Genomic DNA, 25,114 nt, shown 5'->3' with positions numbered 1-25,114 from the left:
GGAACATCTGCTTCGGTTTCGGAAACTTGGAAACTTCTGGATCCGCGGCTCCAGGTTACGCTGGATTACTGTTTACATTGACAGGTAGGATACTTTTATTCTTTCATTTTTTAGGTCGATGACCTTTCTTGTATTTATGCTCTGGATGACTGGACCGTTCAACGCGTTTTGTATTGAAGCAACCTGGAGAAAACGACAGGAGCTGAGGGGCTTTCCACAAAGTCTTTCTTATTTAGCCGCGTTGACTTAAAATCAGAGTTCAGGACTGCGCGACAGAGAAGTTCTAGGCTTAAATGATCTGGCTAAACTGAGAAATCCTGCTGGGTGAAAGATTCCCCAGGAGAACTCGGTCTGAACAGGAGTTACACATAAACACAAGAGCAGACCGCTCAGCAGAGCCCAAAGGGGTTTGTACGCATTTATTCTCTAAACCGGGAGATTAAGGCTGGTCCAGCGTGTTTGAACCTGCCGGTTTGGTTCGTCTTGTGATAAAAGCAGTTCAGGCTGTTTTTTCTGGTTTTAAAGGGAGAGGTCTGTGGCGAGGTAGCTAGTTAGTTAGTGAATAAACGAGTCGAAGTGTGTATCATTTCCTGAAAAAGGAAAAAATATATTTTACCACGAAATTTTGTGTAAAATGACATCTCACAACACGTGTTTACAGCAAACGTGGGTTATATGTGTGGCACTAATAAATCTCGAAAATAGCCGACGAGTTCACCCAGCTAGCATAACACCGCGGAGCTAAAAGCTAAAAGCGCAGTTTTATCTCTTATTTTTAAGTCTGCTGTTCTGTGAGTATAATTTAATTCCACTGTAACTTAGTTTTGTGTCAACTTTATTAGCAGAATGTTCTTTTAGGCAACAACTTTTGGTATTTCAGTCGTGAAAGGTGTGTCCACGTACTGAGGAATTTCAGAGTTTCTGCCTTATTCTGTGGTTGAGATGTAAACAGAGTCCTTCAGAGTCCTTCATAGGAACCAGGGGTCTAAAACACAAATATAGCCATTTTATTTACTATCCAAAACCACAAGTAATCCTTCGCTTGTCTTCTGAGTGTTTGTATGTAATGTTTATGATGGTAAAATGGTTGTCTACTAGGTACTACTTTGCATGGCAACACCCTGCATGTACCTCTCCACCACAAATGTATTTAAAATATGTTTTTAAGGCCAAAACGTTCTGAACACTAAAGCTAATTAGCTTTAGTGAAACTGTTTCAGGCACCAGGCTGCGTGTAATACCAAGCAGCGTATTCATAACAATTTGATGTAATGACTTTTTGGGAGGGAGCTTTTAGAGGTGGACGTCTGGTTCACATCACTGCCACTGTGAACAAATCTGACGCAGTGAGTTTCTCTAGAACAGAGCATTTCAAGCCAAACCACCCTGAATGACTTTGTTTACCTCCTATAGAATTATGCAGAAATTTAGAAAAGGTGATGGAACTGCCCATTAATTACCCACAGTGACTCTCACTAATGGAGTATTTTTTTCTGGGGTCCTGCTGGATGATGTATTTAGGTGTCAGAGTTTGGGGTAGAAGCTGAGTTTGGCAGTAAGGCAGGTTTCAGAGAGGACGATTGGTGACCACTGTTTCAGAATATTATGTTCTTTCTTTCTTATAAAGCTGAACGTGGCCTGCTTGCTTTAGATGAATTTAAATATATTCCATCAACTTTAGATTTCACTTTACTTACTTTTAGCAATGAATGTGTGTTCAGTGATCTTGATTTCATCACTTAATATCAACAACAGAGCAAAACCAAATGACTTCTGAAGGTGAAAAGAATGCATTTTGAAGCTGAAGAGCACAATATTACCGTAAAATGTAAATTAATAAATGTTTCATGCTCTTTTCTTTGAAATATGATCGATACCATCTTTCACTTGGCAGTTACACATGCTGATTTTTTTTTTATTGTTATTGAAGGTTTGACTCTTGTTCACAGGCGGAGACACTGAACTGCTCAATTTTTCAGTTTGGAAACTCTTTCTGTGACTCAGAGGCAGCTGGCTGTTTTGTGTCAGGCTCAGGAGAAACTGTGAGTAGGCTTTACAGCGGTACATGTCTGCAGATGTATAAACAGGCCTACAGATGTTTACGGATGTCTATATACATCCTATCACGTATACCATACTATCACCAGGCCTCAAATGCAACAATGTAGTAGCCATGATTTAGACATTTTATACAGTGCCCTTTAAAAGTTGTGGGACTTCTGGGTTTATGTTATGTGTGATCGGAATCTCCCAAGATCATAATCGGACAATTTTTGCTCCACACACAGAATCTACTAAGTTATTATTTTTATTTGAAATGCACTCGTGCTGTATTTGAATACTGCTGTACACTTGTAAATGTTTAGCATAATTATTTATGACTCACTGAACGCTTTTACATGCACTCAATAATTCAGTAACTGTAGATAAACAGATTTTGTCAGTGATCCGATCAATGCATTTTCATGCTCGTGAGTAATCAGATAATGGGGAAACTCTGGGTCTACATACGTCAGACAGTAATCAGATTTCTGCTTTACAACCAGCCAATAAACTCACAGAAGGAGACATGATGTTAAACCTAACATTAAAATCAAACTTCATGCTGCATTTTTTTAAAAACATCACGCCACTTTACCTGACAGATCTGAGAGATCTAGAAGATGACAAATATTTAAGTCCTTCATTTCATCAAGAATGTAGTTGGTTTCAGAGAAAGAAATCAGAGTAAGAGTTTACGTGCACTGAGAAAGCTGATTACTGACCTAAAATCCAGCCTCTTTATGAGATTTTTTAGTCTGATTTCTAGACCTCACTCACTCACTAAGAAATCAGAGTGTGCTGTTTACATGACTATTTGAATAATCAGATAACTGCAGAACTTTGGGGCAGTTGTGGGCTGGAGGTTAGGGATCTGGCCCTGTGACCGGAAGGTTGCCGGTTCGATCCACAGGGCTGACAGTCCATGACTGAGGTGTTCTTGAGCAAGACACCCAACTGCTCCCCGGGAGCCGTGGATAGGGCTGCCCACCGCTCCGGGCAAGTGTGTGCTCACTGCCCCCTAGTGTGTGTGTGTTCACTAGTGTGTATGTGGTGTTTCACTTCACGGATGGGTTAAATGCAGAGGTGGAATATCCCTGGTTGTGGGATCAAAAAAGTATAAAAAAAAATCAGATTATGATCAGATTATTGAGTGCATGTAAACACACTTACTGTGTTGAGTGGCCAGACGAATCTGACATGATGAAAATTAGAGATGCACAGTAGGATGTTGCTCCATTCACGCACTCAGCAATCGAAGAGTCTTTCATTTTGATTTCAGCCAATTTGTGCTGTCATTGTGTGCCATAAATAAGAGCCCTTGCGCTGTGTTTGAATGTAGCTGCTATATCTGTGCAAAAATGTTGGAGTATAATATTGTGATTCATTTTTTTTGTGTGTCAGTTCTTTAAACAGGCAGCTTGAGTTGTTGGTTATGACTTTAAAATGTCAGTTTGGTTTATTATTAAAGAGCAAATAATGTTATTTACAGTGATATGAAACAGTTTGAACCCTCTATCTGGGCAAAAGACGTGTTGTTGTTTTTCTGATTTGCAATTTCTGTTTATTTGCTGGCTTTAATATTTTGGAAAAGATCAAACATAAGATATTCCAATATGTTGAATTCAGCAAATAAACGCTGCATTAAATGTGTAGAAGTGTGTTTTTTGTAGAGGATGTTTTCTCGAAAAGTGTGTTTCAGGTGTTCATTTAGTCCTCACAGTGTGAACCTCAGGTTAAAAGAATTTGAACAATACATAAATCGCCAATGAAAATAATCTGTAATCTTACGTACGTCTCCTCCACCTCCTCATGGCTCTGTTTGACAGCAGGGAAGTGCTGTAGGCGGAGGTCTGCACGCTCTGTTAGTGAAAGAGAAGGGGCTGTAATGACTGGCTGTGCTGCTCTCATTCCTCCACAGATCAGCTCTGGTGTGAATGGAACTCTATAGCTGTGTTTAAACAGGCAGTTCCCCATGCACTGGTGTAGGCCTGTGCCAGGAACAGAGTCCTCTTATGAGTCCTCTTCTTAAGTTAACTGTAAAATGAGGAATAAGGCCTAAGGGGTAGGGGGTGAAATGGGACTGAGCCATGCAGTCTACATAGACACACAGTGGCAGTAGAATCGTACTGAAGAGCTCTGTGACTTTAAACACAACACTTTAATAGGATGCCACCTCCACCTGCCAGTCAGTTTCAGTCAGTTTCAACCCTGCTAAATCTGCCCTGGTCAACTGTAAGTGCTTTTACAATGAAATAAAAGCGTCTAGGAGCAACAACAGCTGATGGACCATGCAGACTCTCAAAGCAGGTCCACCAAGTGCTGAAGTGCCAAGTGTCTTAAAAAGCCAAGCTTCAGCAGGAGCACAAAAGCATGGCACAACTGGACTCTGGAGTGATGAATCACACTTCCCTGTCTGGCAGTCTGATTGATGAGTTTGGGTCTGGTGGATGTCAGGAAAACACTACCTTACAAAATACATAGTGCCAACAGTAAAGTTTGGTGGAGGAGGGATAATGGGCTGGGGCTGTTATTCAGGGTTTGTGTTTGGCCCCCTTATGTTTTGTCATGGAGGACAATATTAGCGGTCATACTGACAGATGAAAAACCAAGAGAACCTGTCTCAGGACTGGTTATTCACAGGAAACTGGACAATTTTAAATTTAAAGCATCCTACTATATCACAAGCTTAAAGTGTCCGAAGAGTTTTGTTGTTTTTCAGGTTTTGACATAATTTGAAAATGCCTGTTGTCATTTATATTGTGTGTAAATTTCATGAAGAATGAACCAAAAGAAACAGCCCAAAATGATTTTGAAAAAAGTCTGATTCCATTGACTTACATTAAAAGTACAGTATGTTTTCCTTTTCATCTCCTGTAAAGTTCTTGTTTTGGAGATACAACATTTTGTTTTGACAGCAGTGATATTATGCTTCCTACCTTTTAATTGCAATAGTTATATAGTTATGAATACACTGCCTGATGCCTTTGTTATTTTTATATCCATTAATGGTGGAGAGGTGCATGATGTGCTTTTTTGCTTTCCATCATTTCATTCAAAGTATTTGAGTGAAATGAACCAGTTAAACTGCTTGTTAGCTCATTTTGGTGGGTTCAACTGAGTCATTTTTATAGCACGCTCAGTTCACTGGAAAACCACAGTGAAAATGCTGTTCCTCTTACAGACATGCCAGTTATAGGAGTGAACAGAAGTTGCTGTTTGCATTGATTTTACTCACAGTCCATACAGTCCATATATGAAAACTCAACAGCTCATTTTGAGTTGTGATGTCACAAAAAACAAAGCATTTACGTATAATTGCCTCTTCAGCCTATAGCAGTTTAGCCCTGCCCCTTCACGCTGAAGTTATAAAGGGTGTTTTAGCTCTAATTCCTTACTCTAAGAGGCAAAAAACAGGACAGCCAATCAGAACACAGTTTATTTACATATGTCACTCTTAAAGGCACAGAACCAAAATCTGCCTTTTGAGTTCACTGTTTCTGATTCATGAAACCACACAAACATCCATCCATCCATCCATTTTCTAAGCCGCTTCTCCGTCAGGGTCGCGGGGGGATGCTGGAGCCTATCCCAGCAGTCTTCGGGAAAGGCAGGATACACCCTGGACAGGTTGCCAGTCCATCGCAGGGCAGACAGACAGACACAGACAGTCACTCACACACTCACACCTAGGGGCAATTTAGCATGTCCAATTGGCCTGACTGCATGTCTTTGGACTGTGGGACGAAACCGGAGAACCCGGAGGAAACCCACGCAGACACGGGGAGAACATGCAAACTCCACACAGAGAGGAATCGAACCCAGGCCCTCCTCGCTGTGAGGCGACAGCGCTACCCACCACGCCACCGTGCCGCCCACCACACAAACAACAGAAAAAAAATAAAATGCAACAATAATTAAGGATATTGGTCCTTTAATAGCTGAAGACTTATGAGTCTTTGATGCATGATGACACAAGGCTGTTTCAGCAGTCTTTGGGAACATTCATATTTAGTTTTTTCCATCTGAATTTTTACGTGACCAAATCTGAAATTTTTATTTTATTTATTTATTTTTGTAAAAGCTCCCCTCAAATGAACAGAAAGTGTGTTTTATACTCACACACATTGCTATATGCTTACAGTTTAATTCTGAAAGCCAAAAATCTTAGATGCTCTTTGTATTATTTTATAAAAATAATTTTTACAGAGCAGATCACTGAAGAGACACCATCTGTTTATAGCCCAGATTTGTGGGAAAAGGGGTCGACTTTCAGTAGAAAAAAACTTCAGCTTCTTCTCTTATAAGGGTTTAAAATGACATCACCATCTATTTGACTGGAAAGAAGACAGTTACAGCCTCGTATGACACCCACCTTTTAAATGTCGCTTATGAAATATTAAAGTTATGAAGAATATGACAAAGTGTTTTTTGGAACCACTGGTGGTCTCAGTGAGTTAAAAAGGTGAATATGTAAATGGGCATGTTTTCTTTTTTCAATTTGCAAAACCTTAATATTCTAAACAGAAGCCTTTTTATATCTTGCCATACATTTACATTATCTTACATTGGTAATAAAGCCAGTCCCCACCCATTGAACCTTATTATCAGCTCTTATCAGCGCTTAAACCTTTGTTTAAATGACTTTGATAAATATGAACTTAGTGAAGCTAAATACGCCCAAAAGCATTATCATACAGCAGCTTCACGGTGATGAAGCTTTTGCATATGTTTTTTTCTCACATGAAGGGGAATTCCACTCATTTTTCCAAAGTTCTGCTTACTTTTAATAGTTACATTGTAAACAAAGTCATTCAGAGTGATTTGGTATGAAATGCTTTACTACAGAGAAACTTAAAGACTCTGATTTCTTTACAGTGGTGGTGATAAGAACCAGGGGTCACCATAGCTACAAGGCAAATATCATTTTATTTTGTATTATTTCATTTTATTTACTATACAAAAATACTAGTGAACCTAGACATGAATTCTGAGTGTTGATATATAATGTTAGTGAAGGTAAAATAGTGGAAAATCTGGAAAAAAATTTCCTCTGGGTCTATTTTGCCTTGCAGTGCCCTGCATGTACCCCCATCATGAATGTTGAGCTTGGCAATATGGCAAAAAATGTTCTTTAAGAAGTTTTCACAATATAAAATTTTCAATTGAAAAAAAATAATAATATTACAGATTGTGAATACAGTGATTTGTGTCCAAGATTTCACACACTGTGCTGCACTAATTATGCTCTCTTTGTAATCAAACACACAATTGGGAAGTAATTTTAAGTACCAACGAAATCCACAGTATGCTCAAAAAAGCATATGGTAGCATAATTTATGACAATGGTAATGAATATTTTCATAATTACCAGCCTTACATGAAAGTATTTTAAAAATACATATAGGCCAAATCTTCTCAGAACATAAACAGAATCATGAATCTGTGTCTCATCAGGCAGTGTATTCATAACTATTTCATGTAATAACTTTGTGATGGGCTTTTAGAGGCAGATGTCTGGTTCCGATCACCACCATTGTAATATAATTCTGATTCAGTATGTTTCTCTAAACCACCAAACCACTCCGGACGATTTTGTTTGTTGTTTATTACGCAGAAATGTTTAAACTTTGGTGGAATTCCCCTTTGACTGAAAAATACCAATGAAATTCAAACATTATTTTTGCACCTTGTGTGTAATTGTAATTGTACCTGTATGTTTCCCCCTGTGTTATAGTATTTCCCCCCGTGTTTGCTGCGATGGCTGAGGCTCACCAGGCCGTTGCGTTCCAATTCACCATCACTCCGGAGGGCATTGACCTGCAGCTGTCCCGCCAGGCCCTCGGTCAGATCTACCGCTCTGGCCTGCGTTGCTGGAAGAAGCGCCTCAGCAGGATGAAGGTCAGTTTAGTCTTCATGTAGCGCTTATGTTTATATGTGTGCACCCTGTGAGGAAGGTGACCGTATTCAGTGGTCTAATATGGAGCGGATACAAACAGAACTACATTCTACGTACTGTTTAGCAGTCTGGAGGGAGGAATGCAGGACAACTGACTGGCTAGATTTCTTCTAGCTGACTGGTCCTCTTACCTGATGTTGGAGAGCCACTTTCCTGCACGTTTTATGGCGTTTTTATATTTGTAGTTTTGGTCTAGACCAGAGGTTGGAAACCCAAATGTTAAGAAGAGCAATTTTGTCCTTTCAGCAAAAAATCTAACCGCCTTGGGAGCCACAACATTTTATGTCCATTTTACCTTCTTGGCTGTAAATATGTCTCAGTGTGTGCTGATGTCCTAGTATAGGCTAACTATATAAACAATAACACAGATTTATGTTGCTCTGCTTTAAGCTTTAGCTCAGCTATAGCTGCTTTTCTCATCTGCAGTAGGAAACCTTTCTTCAAAACTAGAATAAGTTAGTTTCTTGTAAAATGTCTCTCCATGTTAGATTTTTTTATAAGGCTGAAGTTGCCAGCTTCTTGTTTTCATTTTTCCGTTTCACAAGGTGGAATGGGACAGTTCAAACAAGAAGCTGGCGAATGAGAAACTGATGTATTGTGCATTGATGCATTGTGACTTTTAAGTGTTTACAATTTCTCATTGTGGATTACCGTATTTTCCGGATTATACGTCGCTCCGGAGTATAAGTCGCACCAGCCAAAAAAATGCACAGTTAAGAAAAAAAAACATATATACGTCGCACCGGAGTATAAGTCGCATTTTTGGGGGGGGGGGGGGGGGGGGGGGGGTTTCATAAAATCCAAGTTAACGTAACATGAACAGTTATTCAGATAACAATGACAAACTATAACAAAGAACATGCTAACAAGTTTATCAAACCATTTTTATCAAAGTTTATATCACTCCAAATCATCAAATCCATTGAACTCTTCATCCTCAGTGTCACTTATGAACAACTCCGCTAACTCTGGAGGTGGACGAAGCGCCGCTTCCTCTTCTTCGTCGCTTTTGTCAGACTCGTCGTCAGTTACATTTGCAATTATTCCAGCCTTTCTGAATCCCAGCAGGATGCTTTCGGTTTTCACGGAAGCCCATGCTTTGCTGATCCATTCAATGACTTCCGAGAACGTAGCGTGGCGCATTCTCCCGGTTGCCGTGAAGTCCGTATTTTCCGGACTATAAGTCGCTCCGGAGTATAAGTCGCACCCCTGGCCAAACTATGAAAAAAAGTGCGACTTATAATCCGGAAAATACGGTAAATGTATCAGCTGGAGTATATAAACACAATCAGCTGGAGTATATAAATGCAAATTATTCCAATTATCTTAAATCTTTCTCCTTGGCATTTCGTTAGCTACTAGCTAGGCTAGACTATTGTCTGCATTGCTATGGTGACCAGCAATCTGCGCACTGATCTTCGGGGTGAATTAGCAGTTATAAGCTATGATAACTGTAGCTTTTAGTCATTGCCTAGTAAGAACGACCTCAGTTAGTTTAAGATGAACCAGGAAAATTCAAACAAGAACCTTCTCATTTGGCATCTTCTTTTCCGGTTCCATCTTAATGGTGCCTAAGGTACCAGAATGTAGCTGCTGCACGATTTCAGGTGGAACAGGAAAATTGTAACAAGTAGGCAAATAAGATACTTACTTCAGCTTTGCGACTTTTTAGTGTTAAACAGTTTCTCTTTGCAGATTAGACGTATCTCTTTGCTGTTTCTTTAGCTACTAACTAGGCGAGATTGTTGTCTGCATTGTTATGGGGACCAGCAGTCTGTGCGCCAACCTTCAGGGCTAAAGGGTGAATTAGCAGTTCTACATTAACTCCAGCATTTAAGACTATTTATTGTTAAACTGCGTTGAATGATCAGCAGAGCTTTATTTTATTTTATTTTAGTTCACACTGTGTATTTCACATCACACTAAAGATGTAAACATAAGCCATATAGAGAGACTGACTAGGCAGATATTACGCCATGCATTTAATATGGTGTTAAAGGTTTGAGTACAACTGTGTGTGTCTGTGTCTTTAATTCCACCTTATAGCTCTTCTCCTCTCTGTGGACAGAACAGGGTCTTGAAGGGAGTGTATCCTGCTAGCCCCTCCTCCTGGCTCTTTGTTGTCATAGTGATCCTGGCTACCATGTACACACAGTCTGACCCCTCTATGGGCCTGATTACTAAGATACAGGAGCACCTGCCCCTCAGGTAATGCGTTCTTTATCCTAGAGACCAGCTAGCGCTGCCATGCCCACTGAATCAAGGCTGGGGTTTCTGATTTCAGATGGGCGTCACTATTCAAATGTACGGTTATGCAAAAGTTGGAACAAATTACAAGTTTTGTTGACTTTCTAAGTGAATTTTGTGCACAGTTTATATTTATTTTGGGACTTTAACAAATTGGAAAACAATGTAAAGAGCAGTATAAAAGATGCCATAACTTCACATTTTTGCGCTTTGTCTCTTTCTCTGTCTCTCTCTTTGTCTTACTCTCTCTGCGTCTCTGTTTCTGTCTGTCTTTCTCTTTGTCTCTCTGTCTCACTTTCTTTGTCTTTCTCCTTCTCTGTGTCTCTCTCTTTTCTGTCTCTCTGTGTCTCTTTCGTTTCTGTCTCTGTCTCTCTGTCTCTGTCTCTCTTTCTCTGTCTCTCTCTGTCTGTCTCTCTCTCTCTCTCTCCCTCTCTCTCTCTCTCTCTTAGTCTGTCTCTCACTCTGAGTGCTCAGGGTCAGACGATGGTGTCGGCGCTGCTCTTCAGTACTCTGCTGTGGCTCTCTCTGATTTTGGCTCTGAGGTTTTGTCTGAAGGTTCTGCTGTCATATCACCGCTGGATGTTCGAGCAGCACGGACGCATCTCGACCATCACTAAAGTCTGGGTGGTCAGTGTCTCATCTTCATTAATGACCACTAATTAGTTCAGTCCTTCTGGTCTCGATGTCTGTAGTTCATTATTCTCTACACAGTCAAAGACTTAAACTCAGCATAAAGGGAAAATCCACCAATTTTTAAAAATTTCTGCATAATATACTTAGATGTATGATTCCTATCACCAACACTGTGAACAATTCTGACTTAAAGTCAGTTTGAGTTTCTCTAGATCGAAGCATTTCAAACCAAACAACTCTGAATGACTTTGATTACATCCCTGTCATTTCGTTATGGAGAATTAAAAAAAAAAAGGATTTTCCCTTTATATTTATATTTATCTGTTTTAAAGGGCCCATATCATGGAAAACAGAATTTTATCTATCATAGAAACTTATCTGCCATTCATTGTTTATTATTTTAATATTATATAATAGAAGCAACTGAGCAGTTGTAAATCTGCATCATTCGATCTGCCAGAGAAAGTTTTTTTAAGATTATACATGATAGGAATAAAATCATCCAACATCATCATCAGCTAGACTTTCTGCTCTTTGAGAGTGCAATAAATACAACATTACATCATGAAACTTCAGTATGTAACATCAAGTTAAATCTAAACATCTGTCTAATGCTGATTTTTTTTAATTTTTTTTTTTTTATGCATGTACAGTACAGCCGTATGCAAAAGTTGGCCACCTCAGTCAAATTACACATTCTGTTGATTTTCTAAATGAAAATAAGTGAACACTCCCTCTACAGTGAACACACTTTTGCACATTATAACACATTTACTTTTTATTTCCTGGCTGTAACATATTGAGGAAAATAATAAAACAGTGTGGCCTGTGCAAAAGTTATGGTACATTTTATATTTCATTTTTTCCCCAATGTGTTAAAATAAATTCAAATAAATAAATATAAATACATTTGAAAATACAAATAAATACATAAAATTACACTAAACATGTCATATTTAATTTTCTTCACTATAGATTATGTGATACATTATTTTCATACATCATTATTTTATAAATTTCATATTTTCAACTGGTAAATAGTGATTCTGACATCATCAAGCATCCATAAAGATATAATGCATCAAAATTGTACACTACGTTAGTGGTCGATAGAGATTATGTAAAAAAAACTAATTTCATTGTTTTTTTTTCTTTTGCTGCTTGCTCTCTCTCTCTCTCTCTCTCTCTCTCTCTCTCTCTCTCTCTCTCTCTCTCTCTCTCTCTCTCTCTCTCTCTCTCTCTCTCTCTCTCTCTCTCTCTCTCTCTCTCTCTCTCTCTCCCTGGTCAGTCTCTGGTCAGGTTATTGTCCAGTAGAACGCCGCTGCTGTACAGCTATCAGACCTCCTTGCCACACCTGCCTGTTCCTGCTATCAGAGACACACTGGAAAGAGTGAGTCACCATGTCTGGAATGTATTTGTGAAGTAATGTTGATGTGAAAACCTCAGAGGTCTTTATTACCCTTAAACTCCACACAGACTCCAACACTCAGTCAAGTCCACACCCTGTTCATAGGCATTAAAGTTACGAGGTGTGTTAAAGTGACAGTTCTGAGAAATCACATTTACATCATTCCTCTCTTCCTCCCTTGACCAGGACATGTTTGCAGCTTCTTTAGTTTACATTAAGGCTAATGTAGCAAACAAGTGAAGCCACCTATTAGCCTTGTGCTAACTGCATGTCTAAATCATCACACACTTGCCTTAAATCATGTAATTAAGTCTCTTCTAGACTTGCTTTCTGATAATCAGTTACCCACTGTTATCTATGAAAATGGATAAATGTACATTCAGTAGTCACAAACAGTAGCAGTCGTCAACCTGAATTTTGTTGTAAAGGTGATAGTATGTTATCTATATATGCTCCATGTTATCTTTAAAAGTGAACCAAAACCACATAAGCAAATCTGCTTGAAAGTACCTAAAGGGAAATTCCACTGATGTGAAAGGTAACCAATTTTAGAATTGTTTACAGTGGTAGCGATAGGAACCAGACACCTTAAAAGTTTCATGTCTTTTAAAAGTAATATGTCAGAGATAGTAGTTGCAGATAATGTCATTCAAGTCCATACAGGGCGCAGTGGTACATGATGTAAAATCAGCCTGGCAAGTAAGCCAATTCACTTAAATGGGAAGTTCATCTAATGCAGGGGTCGTTAAGACAAGCTATTTTGTTCTTTCAACAAAAATCAATCCACCTTGGGAACCACAATATTTTATGTCCATTTTACCATCTTGGCTGTAAATATGTTTCAGTATTTGCTGATGTACTACAACCCCAATTCCAATGAAGTTGGGACGCTATGTAAAACATAAGTAAAAACAGAATACGTTGATTTGCAAATCCTTTTCAACCTATATTCAATTGAATACATTACAAAGACAAGATATTTAATGTTCAAACGGATAAACTTTATTGGTTTTTGCAAATATTCACTCATTTTGAATTTGATGCCTGCAACACGTTCCAAAGAAGTTGGGACAGAGGCGTGTTTACCACTGTGTTCAGGGTTAAAGGGTGAATCAGCAGTTATAAGCTACATAAACTCCAGCGTTTAAGACCATTTAGTGTTAAAACATTATTTTCCTGCAAAGGAGGTTCATTTTATTTTTACCTACAAATCTAATTCTGCTGTGCAGCCACAAATGGGCAGTGAAAGAGCCACATGTTGCCGACTCTTGATTTACGTAAACATTAACCAACAACCTTAATTCGCCCAAAACCTGAAATACTAAACAGAGAGATGTTCTTCAGTCGACACTCGCAGCAAAAACATTACCCTGCTAACAGAAAATCAGTGCAAAACTCCTTTAACCTGCCACAAGTATGTGATGATTAAAGCATGCATTGTTAACCTCCGTTGGGAACACTAGTGTATATGTGATTTTGCTTTGAACTATCACTGATACTACATTCAAACAGCCACTGTCTCTGTGTGTCTGCATCTGTCTGTCAGTTTCTGGAGTCGGTCCGTCCACTGCAGAGTCCTGCTGATTTTGAGCGTGTGAGCAGATTGGCTGCTGATTTTGAAAGGACTCTGGGAAATCGCCTTCAGAGATACCTCAAACTCAAAGCACTGTGGGCAACTAATTACGTAAGTATTCATAACCACATGCCTTTTGACAGTCACGTGCAAACGTTCAGGTGCCCCGGTGCTATTTTGTTGATTTTCTGTGAAATATATATATATATATTGCTGTTGTCGGAAGAAAATGTCCATTTTTGTTGTTTTGGGGTTTTTGGCATAATTTGAAAATGGCTGTTGCCCTTTACATTATATATACATTTCATGATGAATGGACCAAAAGAAACAGCCCAAAATTACTCGGAAAAAAAAAAAAATATATATTTAATATATCGCTCTTGTCGGAAGAAATCCTCCTATCTCCAAAATGATAACTTTACAGGAGAAGGAAAAAACATACTTTACTTTTAATTAATTTAAGTCAATGGAATCCGACTTTTTTCCGAGTAATTTTGGGCTATATATATATATATATATATATATATATATATATATATATATATATATATATACACACACACACACACACACACACACACACACACACACACACACACACACACACACACACACACACACACACACACACATATATATATATATATATATATATATATATATATATATATATATATATATAGACGGTGAAAAAACATACTTTACTTTTAATTAATTTAAGTCAATGGAATCCGACTTTTTTCCGAGTAATTTTGGGCTTTATATATATATATATATATATATATATATATATATATATATACACACACACACACACACACACACACACACACACACACACACACACACACACAGGAGATCAAAATTAGAGAACAATTCAAGAACACTTGATTTTTTCAGAAATAATGCAATCTTCATTGGTCAACATTTGAAGGATTTTTTGTTAGGGGTATACCAAGCCACTAGAACAGCGTTTACAAAATAACCAAAGTACTTCAACAAAAAAATCTTTATTTTGCAAAAAACACAATGATCAATATTAGAGAACAACAATGACTGTAGCACAGAGAAAGATTACAATAAAATTTTCTGAAGGTTACAACAGTCACCAGTCAGTAGGAAGTGTACAGGCCTTTGCTTTGAATGACTTCAGCACATCTGCGGCCACAGGACATCACTAGTCTCTCACAGTGCTCTGGTGTGATTTTGGTCCACTCTTCTTGCAGTTTCTTCCACAGTTCGGTGACTGTAGTGGGTTTCTTGGCCATAACTTTGTCACCAAGGATTTTCCAGAGGTTTTCTATTGAGTTTAGATCAGGACTCTGAGCTGGCCATTTCATTGTTTCAATGTTTTCAATTTCAAGGAACTGCTTTACCCGTTTTGCTGTGTGACAGGGGGCATTGTCATGCAGGGGGCATTGTCATGCATGAAAATTGCTGGCTGATTGAGTGACAAACGCAAGGAAGGAACCACATGTTGTTGAAGAAGGTTCTGATAAACACTTGCATTCACTCTGCCGTGTAGCTGTATGAGAGGCCTTCCTGCTGCTGAAAACATTCCCCAAACCATGACATTTCCTCCTCCACCTTTCACTGAGTTCTTTACACACTTCGGGTTCAGTCTTTCCCCAGTTTGTCGACGAACATAATGTTTCCCATCAGACCCAAATAAATTAAACTTGCTTTCATCACTAAAGTGAACTCTGTCCATACAACATGCTCCTCAGCAAAGGTAAATCTAGCCTTTTGATTCTTTCTGCTAATGAGAGGTTTGGTCACTGCAGAGTGGGCTTTCAGTCCAAATGCTCTTAAATGTCGAGACACTGTATGACGAGATAGACCCTGTTCAGTGCTGAACTGGCGAGCAATTCCAGCTGCAGTGTTGAACCGATTGCCCATGGAGATTCTCCGCATTATACTGTCCTCTCTCGCATTTGTCTTTCGTGGACGACCAGCCTTCTTGGGAGACTTGAATGAGTGTGTGGTGTTGTAAAGATGCAGTATTCTGGAAATTACAGCCTTGGAACGACCAACTTCTCTTGCGATGGCTGATAGGATCACCCCTTTGGCCTTCATCTGGACAACCTGCTGACGGAGGGTTTCAGTCACTTTGGAACGGCTTTCCATCTTGCAAAGTCAGTGAAAACTGGAAGGTTAGGCTTCCAGTTAAATAGGGTTTGTCAGATAATTAAGGAAATTAGCACCAGGTGCCATATTAACACCACCAACTTGCAGGTGTCTGAAAGTGTTCTCTAATTTTGATCAGTGTTCTTTTTCAAATACCTCATTTAAGTTTTTTATACTGTGCCTTACAGTGTATGCAACTCATGAAATATGTTTGAAATACTGCTCTTTAACTCCTGTTAGGATAAATTCATATAGGACTACATAGTGACTTTGACATTTAGGAAATTGTGTGTTGTTCTCTAATTTTGATCTCCTGTGTGTGTGTGTGTGTATGTATGTATGTGTGTGTGTGTGTGTGTGTGTGTGTGTGTGTGTGTGTGTGTGTGTGTGTGTGTGTGTATATATATATATATATATATATATATATATATATATATATATATATATATATATATATATAGGCTAATTAGAAATGTAAGACTAAGTTCAGGTTTACGCATTACTAAATTAAAATGGGTTCCACCACACAAACTAGTTTAATGCTGTGCTTAGCAGGTACTAAATATTTACACCTCCTACTCTGCAGGTTTGAGTGTTGGGAAACTAACAGAAACCACATAGAACACAAGGAGAAAAGCATGACTTTTTATAGTTTACTGTTAGAAATAAAGGTTCTATGCAGGTAAATTTTTCATCTATCAAGGTACAAACAATGTAAATGTTCCCTTAAAGATACTACAGTACAGTAGTTTTAAAGTCCAATTGTGAACCTTAAGTAAGTTTTCCTAGGAGAAAAGTACATATTTGTACCTTTTTATAATCTAATGTTTTAAAACAGAACATTAAAATTAAAAGCCTGGAGATGAGGCAGGGTTTGTGGAGTCAACACAACCTGACTAAAGGTACTGAGATGTATTCTTGAGGGTCCCACCCCAGTGACAAGTGGCCCTGCCCCAGTGACAGATCAGTACCTTTATTTCTGAGAGTATAAGCTAAAAACACTAAATGCTATATACTATCATTTTACTTACATCATAAGTCGAAACTTCGGAACAAAACCTTGTATCTCCAAAATGACAGCTTTACAGGAGAAGGAAAATACTTCCTTTACTTTTAATGTAAGTCAATGGAACCAGACTTTTTTTCCAAGAAATTTCCAATTTCTTTTAGTCCATTTATCATGACATTTACCCACAATGTAAAGGGTAACAGGTATTTTCATATTACGTCAAAAACTGAAAAATGGATAAAATGGATAAGCGATATGTCTGCGTGTCGGGGTGTGTATGTGTGTGTTTTCAGCTAATTCAGTTAGTGATGTATGCATTCCGTGGTTGTTATTGGTTACAACACACTAGAAAGATTTGTGGTGCAACCAATAAGTAAATGCATAGGTTGAAACTAACTAGTATTAACTTAGAGTTTAGTCTGGACTTTACAAACATGAGTATAAACTTACACAAACCCTGTGCAACCCAGTGAACCTGAAACTTCATTCATTATGAAATGCTCCCCAAATATAATTGGCGGCTGGTGTTTTCAAACTGTGTGTAAAACAAAGTCTTTATATGTATGTTTTGGATTTGTTTATTTTGCGTTCCAATAATAAAGCATTGTGTATAATTTAATATCCTTAACGTTTTTTATCCTACATTATGTAACATGTCCGTAAAGTCTTGAAAGGTGGATTCAAGTGAAATATAAAACTCTGAGATTTGCTGATCTTTTGTCTCCAGGTGAGTGACTGGTGGGAGGAGTATGTTTACCTCCGGGGGCGGAGTCCCATCATGGTCAACAGCAACTACTATGGAATGGTACTCTTATCAAGTGTTATATTACTGTATTGTTTGAATGGCACATACCTCTCTCGCTCTCCTTCTTTCTCTCTCACACCCTGTCTTTGTTTCTTGCTCTCTCTCTTTCTCTCTTTCTCTTTTTATCTTCTTCTTGCTTTCTTTTGCTTCCACTCTCTTTTTTCCCTCCCTCTCCCTTTCTTTCTTTCTTTCTTTCTTTCTTTGTATTTGGTTTTGGATCTTAAACAAAGGGATTTTCCTGTTTTTTAACTACATAGTTAAATGGTTAAGGCAGAATCAAAGTCAATCAGAGTTTTTTGGTGTGAAATGCTCTGTTCTAAAGAAACTTAGTCAGAAACCTAGTCAGAATTATTCACAATGGTGGTGATGGGAACCAGACATCTAAATAGTTTAATGCCTCTAAAAGCTCTCTCACAGAAAGTTATTATGTGAAATGGTTATGAATACACTGCCTGGCACCTGACACACTGTTTTGTGATAACTTTGAGAATTTTAGATGAAAATGTATTTATTTATTTAGTCTTTCATGGTGGACAGGTTCACGCAGGATGTTATAAGGCAAAATAGTCCCCAAAGTAACTGTAATTTTTCACATTTACCACTATTTTACTCTTATCAACAGTCCATATAAACATTCAGAAGACACATGTAGGTTCACTAGTAGGTTCACTGGTGGACCCCTGGTTCCCATCACCACTGCTGTGAAATGTTACCGCTTTAGAGTGGCTTCATTTGTCTGTCGTTGCTACTTTGTCTGTTTGTGTATAGGACTTCCTGTATGTGACCCCGACATCCAATCAGGCAGCACGAGCCGGAAACACCATCACTGCCCTCCTGCTGTACCGCCGCAAGGTCAACCGTGAGGAGCTCAAACCTGTATGTCCTTTCTAAACGTTCTTCCTTACAATGTGGCCACAAGTAACTGAGTCAGAGGAAACAAACATGCCTGCTTTAGCTCATGTAGTCACTGGTAACTGTGTTGTTCAGTATATTACTGTTGTTATCTCGGCTCAGGCATGTCAACGCCAGGGCAAACATGTCAGTCCATGATCACAGTCATATGAACTGGTAGAGCTGGAAGGACGAGGGCTTAACACATAATGTGTAGCTGAACACTAAAGAATCTTCAGAAGCTTCCTTCACTCCACACTCTACTCTCAGCCTTTAAAGTCATCCTTAAATCAAAACGCAGTGCAGTTTGCTATACCACACTGTTTAAAAGACCAAATTCTTGTTTTTGGGAAACTAACAGAAACCACATAGAACACAAGGAAAGTATTCTGAGAGTATAAGCTAAAAACACTAAATGCTATATACTATCATTTTACTTGCATCATAAGTCGAAACTTCAGAAAACAAAACCTTGTATCTCCAAAATGACAACTTTACAGGAGAAGGAAAATACTTCCTTTACTTTTAATGTAAGTCAATGAAACCAGCCTTTTTTTCCAAGGAATTTTGGGTGATTTCTTTTAGTCCATTCATCATGACATTTACACACAATGTAAAGGGTAACAGGTATTTTCATATTATGTCAAAAATTGAAAAATGACAAAAATGGATAAGCGATATGTCTGCGTGTCGGGGTGTGTATGTGTGTGTTTTCAGTTAATTCAGTTAGTGATGTATGCATTCCGTGGTTGTTATTGGTTACAACACACTAGAAAGATTTGTGGTGCAACCAATAAGTAAATGCATAGGTTGAAACTAACTAGTATTAACTTAGAATTTAGTCTGGACTTTACAAACATGAGTATAAACTTACACAAAACCTGTGCAACCCAATGAACCTGAACCTTCATTAATTCCTCACAATGTGGCCACAGGCAACTGAGTCAGATGAAACAAACATGCCTGCTTTAGCTCATGTAGTCACTGGTAACTGTGTTGTTCAGTATATAATTACTGTTGTTAGCTCAGGCATGTCAACGCCAGGGCAAACATGTCAGTCCATGATCAGTCATATGAACTGGTAGAGCTGGAAGGACGAGGGCTTAACACATAATGTGTAGCTGAACACTAAAGAATCTTCAGGAGCTTCCTTCACTCCACACTCTACTCTCAGCCTTTAAAGTCATCCTTAGATTAAAATTGTTCCTGTCACTGGTCATATGAAGCGCAGTTTGCTATACCACACTGTTTAAAAGACCAAATTCTTGTTTTCCTACAATCTTCGATTGCAGTCTTATATATTTTGCTCACATCTGAGGTTGACTTTACACTGTGAAACTTTCACACAACTAGTTGCATGTTGTGAGTTGCATAGAACATATCTATGCAATTAAACCAAAGATCGGCAACCCCAATTGTGTCCTTTCAGTAAAAATCAAACCACCTTGGGAGCCACAACATTTTCTGTCCGTTTTACCATCTTGTCTGTAAATATGTCTCAGTATGTACTGTTATACTAGTATAGGCTAAAGAATATAATATAAATGAAAACACAGACTCGTGGTTTCCCGTTAACGCTGCCTGGCGGGTCTTTACAGGTTTGGACGCCGCCGGATCGCAGGTTGGCATAGTTTACGGTCAGAACTACGACGGTATCTAATCGTCTTCGAACCTCCGACCTTCGTTCTTGATTAATGAAAACGTTCTTGGCAAATGCTTTCTGTCTGCCCTGCAATGGACTGGTGACCTGTCCAGAGTGTATCCTGCCTTCTGCCCGATGACCGCTGGGATAGGCTCCAGCACCCCCTGTGACCCTGAGGGAGAAGCAGGGCTTCTCGTTTGCATTTTCCCGTTCTGACTTAAATGAGACGCCAGAATGTAACTGTAGCTTCTTGACATTTTAGTGTTTGACAGTTTCTTGGTGCAGATTAAACGTATCAGGAAACTAGGTGGAGTGATTTATAAAGGCAAATAAGCCCTAGTTAGCTGCTGCTAACTAGACAAGATTGTTGTCTGAGTTGCTATGGCAACCAGCAGTCTGCACCAACCATCAGGGTTAAAGGGTGAATTAGCAGTTCTACATTAACTCCAGTGTCTAAGACCATTTATTATTAAAACTTTGAATGATCAGCAGAGCTTTATTTTACTGCAATTTATTTTATTTTTACCTACAAATCTAATTCAGCTGAGGAGCCTCAACAGGACAGTAGAAGAGCAGCATGGGGCTCTGGAGATGTTGCTGACCCCTGAACTAGACAGTTACACAAAGCAATTAAAAAACAGTGCTAATTATATTTATCACTATTAATACAAAGTATTCTTTTCGGTGTATATTGAGGATATGGTCAGTAGTTGGAGAACACTGACCAACTGTGTACAATGAGAGGATAATTAGTCCTATTTAGTTGCATTTAGTGCAGTCCAGTGTGTGAAATGTCAGGTGTTTTGATCGCAGATTTGAAATGTCATATTTTATCTGTCAAAATATTGTGAGACACACCCACTTCTAAGTATTGTGTTATGATGTTTTCACCATATTACAATCAGCAGCTCCTTTTTTGGTTACAGTGATGATAAAAAGATATCTGCATGACTTTTATCTGTTATTTACATTTACATTACACGTTTGTAGCATATATACTGTCTATGTATGCTCTTTCCAGCAGTTTTTTCCCCCCTCTATCAATATTTCTATCCTTTTATAAGAGTCTTTGTTTCTTTACGCTTTATTTGATTTGGTACTGTGTTCTGTTTATGAATCTGCACCAATGCCTTTTTTTCTTCTAGAATTATATAATTACTTTAAACAGCTCCAGCTGCTTTGGTCTGAATCACTGACAATATGGAAAATAACAAATTCTTTGTAAATATGATTCGTCAATTACAGTATGTTCCATAAATAGCCTGTTGTTCATTGCTGTGTTTTCTCTTTGTGTCTCCTAGAGTCGTATTCCTGGTACTGTTATACCGCTGTGTGCAGCCCAGTGTGAGCGGATGTTCAACACCACGCGGGCTCCTGGAGAGGAGACAGGTGAGACAGTCACATAAATAAACACTTCATTAACTCACAGCCTGAACCTTTTCACAGCAATAGATTTGCAATACAAATGTAAAATTCATTGTAAACAAAATCAACATAAGATTTTTGGGCTTTCTTTCCCTGAGTTGCTGTACTCTGAACGGGTTGGTGGTGATTTAGAGAAACAGCAAGGCATCCAGTCTGAAATATTACAGTAGTGTGTAGATATGAAAGCATGAACTAGTCTGTTAGCACCATGTGGGGTCAGCATGTTTTTTTGTGTATGTTTTTCAAGTAGTGTAGTTTTACAGACATCACTGAAATGAGCATCTAATGATAAACTAGGGTTACACAAAACTATTTGGCTAGCTTTTAGCTGCAATGATCTGCTAAAGTGGCCATAAAACAGAGCCTTGTGGGACACCAAATGCAATCAGTCACACAAGGCAGCTTTGGTTGGTTCTTTGTTTTTGTACTGAAGCTATAAGGCTAATATATAACAAGTAAAGAACACTGTAGCATTGGATAGCTAACAACAGTAGTTGTAGCCAAGTTGAAGCCTGAATTATGTCTGTACTTTTGTCCATTTTTACAGTGTCAGAAACCACATAAGCAAGTCTATTAGAGGTTACTTAAAAAACTCGAAGAACGATTTAGCGTGGTGCTAAGTGGTGTGCATGAGCTTACATTACTGTTAACCACTTTAGCTGCTTATCTCCAGTGCAAAACTAAAGAAGTAACCAAACATGTCTTGGATGATCAGCTACGTTTGGGGTAAAATTTTATTTGTTGCTGAACTTTTCTTCCTCTCTCTGGCTCAGATGTGCTGCAGCACTGGCAGGACAGTGAGTTTGTGGCTGTGTACCATAGGGGGCGCTACTACAGACTGTGGGTTTACCGTGCTGGACGCCTCCTCTCTCCCAGAGAGATCCAGTACCAGATCCAGAAGATCCTGGATGATCCCTCACCGCCTCAGGCAGGAGAGGAGAAACTGGGAGCGCTGACCGCAGGAAACAGGTCAGACTCGCGCTGTGATTGTGTACTTGCCCTGCTGTACTGTTGATGATCAAATGTCCTATTATCCTTTCACTCCTAAGGTATTTTACTTTCACCCTTAGAAGTCACAGTCACAGCATGGTATCACTGTCAGGAATGCACCAAAATTTCAGCTGCTGACATTTTTCAACTAAAAATGTTCAAAATTTCTTCAGTTAAAAAAAAAAAACTGAAATTTTTGACCAAAAAAGGAATAAAAAGGACTAAATTGAAGTGACTTTACCAATAAATGTAATAGTAATGAAAAAGAACTTCCTCAGCTTTGGCTATTTTTACCCCTACCCTTTATTTTCAAGTGTCACCTTGCCCCTTGGAACTGAGTTACAATGGGTAGTGGTTGAAATGGGAAATAAAAAAGAACATTATATAAAAAGAACATTACTTCATTAACAGCTACTTGCGGTGCTCTGTAGGTGACCCTGTCAGTCTGCAGTGATGGCAGAGGAGGATAAAGTTCAGCAACCTCACTGTTCATTTACTTAAATTTAGGGCATCATATGCCTTCAAAGAGGAGGGTAATTTATTTATTATTACCCACCCCTGATTCTTCAGTGATACGAAGCTGAGCGTAAGGTTTCAAGCACAGTCAGACACTCGCAGATGTAACTTACTAACTTACTGTAAGGACTTTACTGATAGAAGCAGAGTTCAAAGTCATAGTCGATAACCAGGCAGAGATCAGATCCAGAAGGCACACGAAATATACATAGACAGAGATCAGACAATGCATCGATCTAAGAAGGGAGAAGCAGTAACATGGTCGAAGGTACAGGTAAATGATCATAAGCCAAAATCAGAGATAGAGCAACCAAATCCAAAGGGCAGAGCAAAAAGGGCAGAGATGAGAAAATGAAAAGCAAAGGACATACACAAAGTACACAACAATAGATAACCGCTCAGTAGATCTCAGAAGGTATACAATACCTCACAACTTCACTAAGCTAAAGCCCAGGCTTATATACTACACTAAGTATATCATATGACACGTAACACAGGTGAATCACATCAAAACTCCGGCGACCTAGAGCGCTGATAGGAGTGTGGTGTTACGTGAGACGTCATGTGACTTCCCAGAGGATCCTGGGATATTGAGTCTGCATCAGTTTTATTGGCTATAGGAAGAAAGGAAGTCATGGGTTCTCCAAGAGGATTCTGGGAGTTCCAGTCCAAATCTACAAGGGGTTTTGGAGGCTGTGTGACACTGAAGTCAGATATCCACCATCTTCTTGTTCGAATTTTCCTGTTCTACCTTAAATGGTGGAGCAGTTACATTCCAGAACTTCAGGCATCAGAACTTCCGGACTATTTAAGGTGGAGCAGGAAATTTTGCTAGTTAGCTACTGAGACATCAGTTTTTATGCTTATTAGGGAGAAAAGGGCCATAATACATTGAAAAGACATTAAACTAAGGTAATAGAATAGAACAGAGCAAATACTCACATTTTATCACTTCTGCAGCCACCTTGCCATTTTTTAAATTTTATTTATTTCCCACTCTGTTTGGAGTGTGACTCTGAAAAACCTCTAATTGGAGGATTATGTAACACTTTGCCCTACCCTTCTATCTCAACAAGAATCAGGACAACTAACAACATTTCGTTTTTTTTACCACTTTGCTACTAACTAGATGAAAACTGTTAAGTTGTAGACCAGAAGAATCATAATTATTCTATACATATTTCTATACATTCTATGTTTCATTAACAAACTGACTTAATTTTACAGCAACTTTTTTACAGAAAAGTTTTTCCAAACTTTTGAACAGTAGTGTTCACTCCAGCTCCTTCACTTCACTCATTCTACCACTAGATGGCGCAGCAAGTCTCTTTCCAACACGTCTGCTATCTGACTTACATTTCCACTACAGTTTGTCTCAGTTGCTCAAAGGGGAATTCCACTAGTTTTTCTAATTTTCTTCATTTGTTTGTGGAGACAAGTTTGATGTGAAATGGTTCATTGTAGAGAAACTGGACTCAGATGTCTTTACAGTGGTGGTGATAGGAACCAGGGGTGCACTACTATTCAAATGTTGCCCATTTTTTTACTTTACAAAACCACCAGTGAACCTACACGTGTCTTTATAGTTTTTTTTTTTTTATATTTTGTTTTATTTCAAAGCAGGAGCAGCAATCACAATAAAAATAAGATGGTGACACTGATAACATATTCCAGTCCTTGCTTCAGATTTTGTTGTTTTCTCCCAAGTTAACAAACCAAATGCAAAAATACAAGGGTACAAACCAAAAATCTACAAAAATCTGCTTGTGTCAAACAAAACATATACATTAGCACCCACCCGTACAAAGACGCCAAGACAAACGCACCAGACATGACCAAAAGACAATAC

At 38.6% G+C, this 25,114-nt stretch overlaps 1 protein-coding gene across 9 annotated transcripts in view; it reads left to right on the top strand.

Moving 5' to 3' along the window:
- cpt1a2b (carnitine palmitoyltransferase 1A2b) overlaps positions 1–25,114 on the top strand; it is an 84,231-nt gene continuing 59,117 nt past the window's right edge. For 2 of the 9 annotated variants that reach the window (XM_017697455.2, XM_017697454.2), the window contains exons 1-11: positions 1–84; positions 1,950–2,042; positions 7,778–7,941; positions 10,068–10,207; positions 10,696–10,873; positions 12,168–12,269; positions 13,834–13,971; positions 17,724–17,801; positions 18,570–18,677; positions 21,636–21,723; positions 22,533–22,728. In XM_017697455.2, coding sequence (XP_017552944.1) covers positions 7,801–7,941; positions 10,068–10,207; positions 10,696–10,873; positions 12,168–12,269; positions 13,834–13,971; positions 17,724–17,801; positions 18,570–18,677; positions 21,636–21,723; positions 22,533–22,728 — 1,169 coding nt within the window. In that variant the 5' untranslated portion in view covers positions 1–84; positions 1,950–2,042; positions 7,778–7,800. Of the gene's footprint in view, positions 85–388; positions 408–587; positions 792–1,810; positions 1,829–1,930; positions 2,043–7,777; positions 7,942–10,045; positions 10,208–10,695; positions 10,874–12,167; positions 12,270–13,833; positions 13,972–17,723; positions 17,802–18,569; positions 18,678–21,635; positions 21,724–22,532; positions 22,729–25,114 lie in introns of those variants that run through there. The other 7 variants (XM_017697450.2, XM_017697449.2, XM_017697451.2 and 4 more) reach the window with 7 other exon arrangements.

Source organism: Pygocentrus nattereri, chromosome 14 (assembly GCF_015220715.1).
Source record: "Pygocentrus nattereri isolate fPygNat1 chromosome 14, fPygNat1.pri, whole genome shotgun sequence".
NCBI lineage: Eukaryota > Metazoa > Chordata > Actinopteri > Characiformes > Serrasalmidae > Pygocentrus > Pygocentrus nattereri.
Note: the sequence above shows the minus strand (reverse complement) of the source record. Positions and strands in the feature narration are given on the sequence as shown.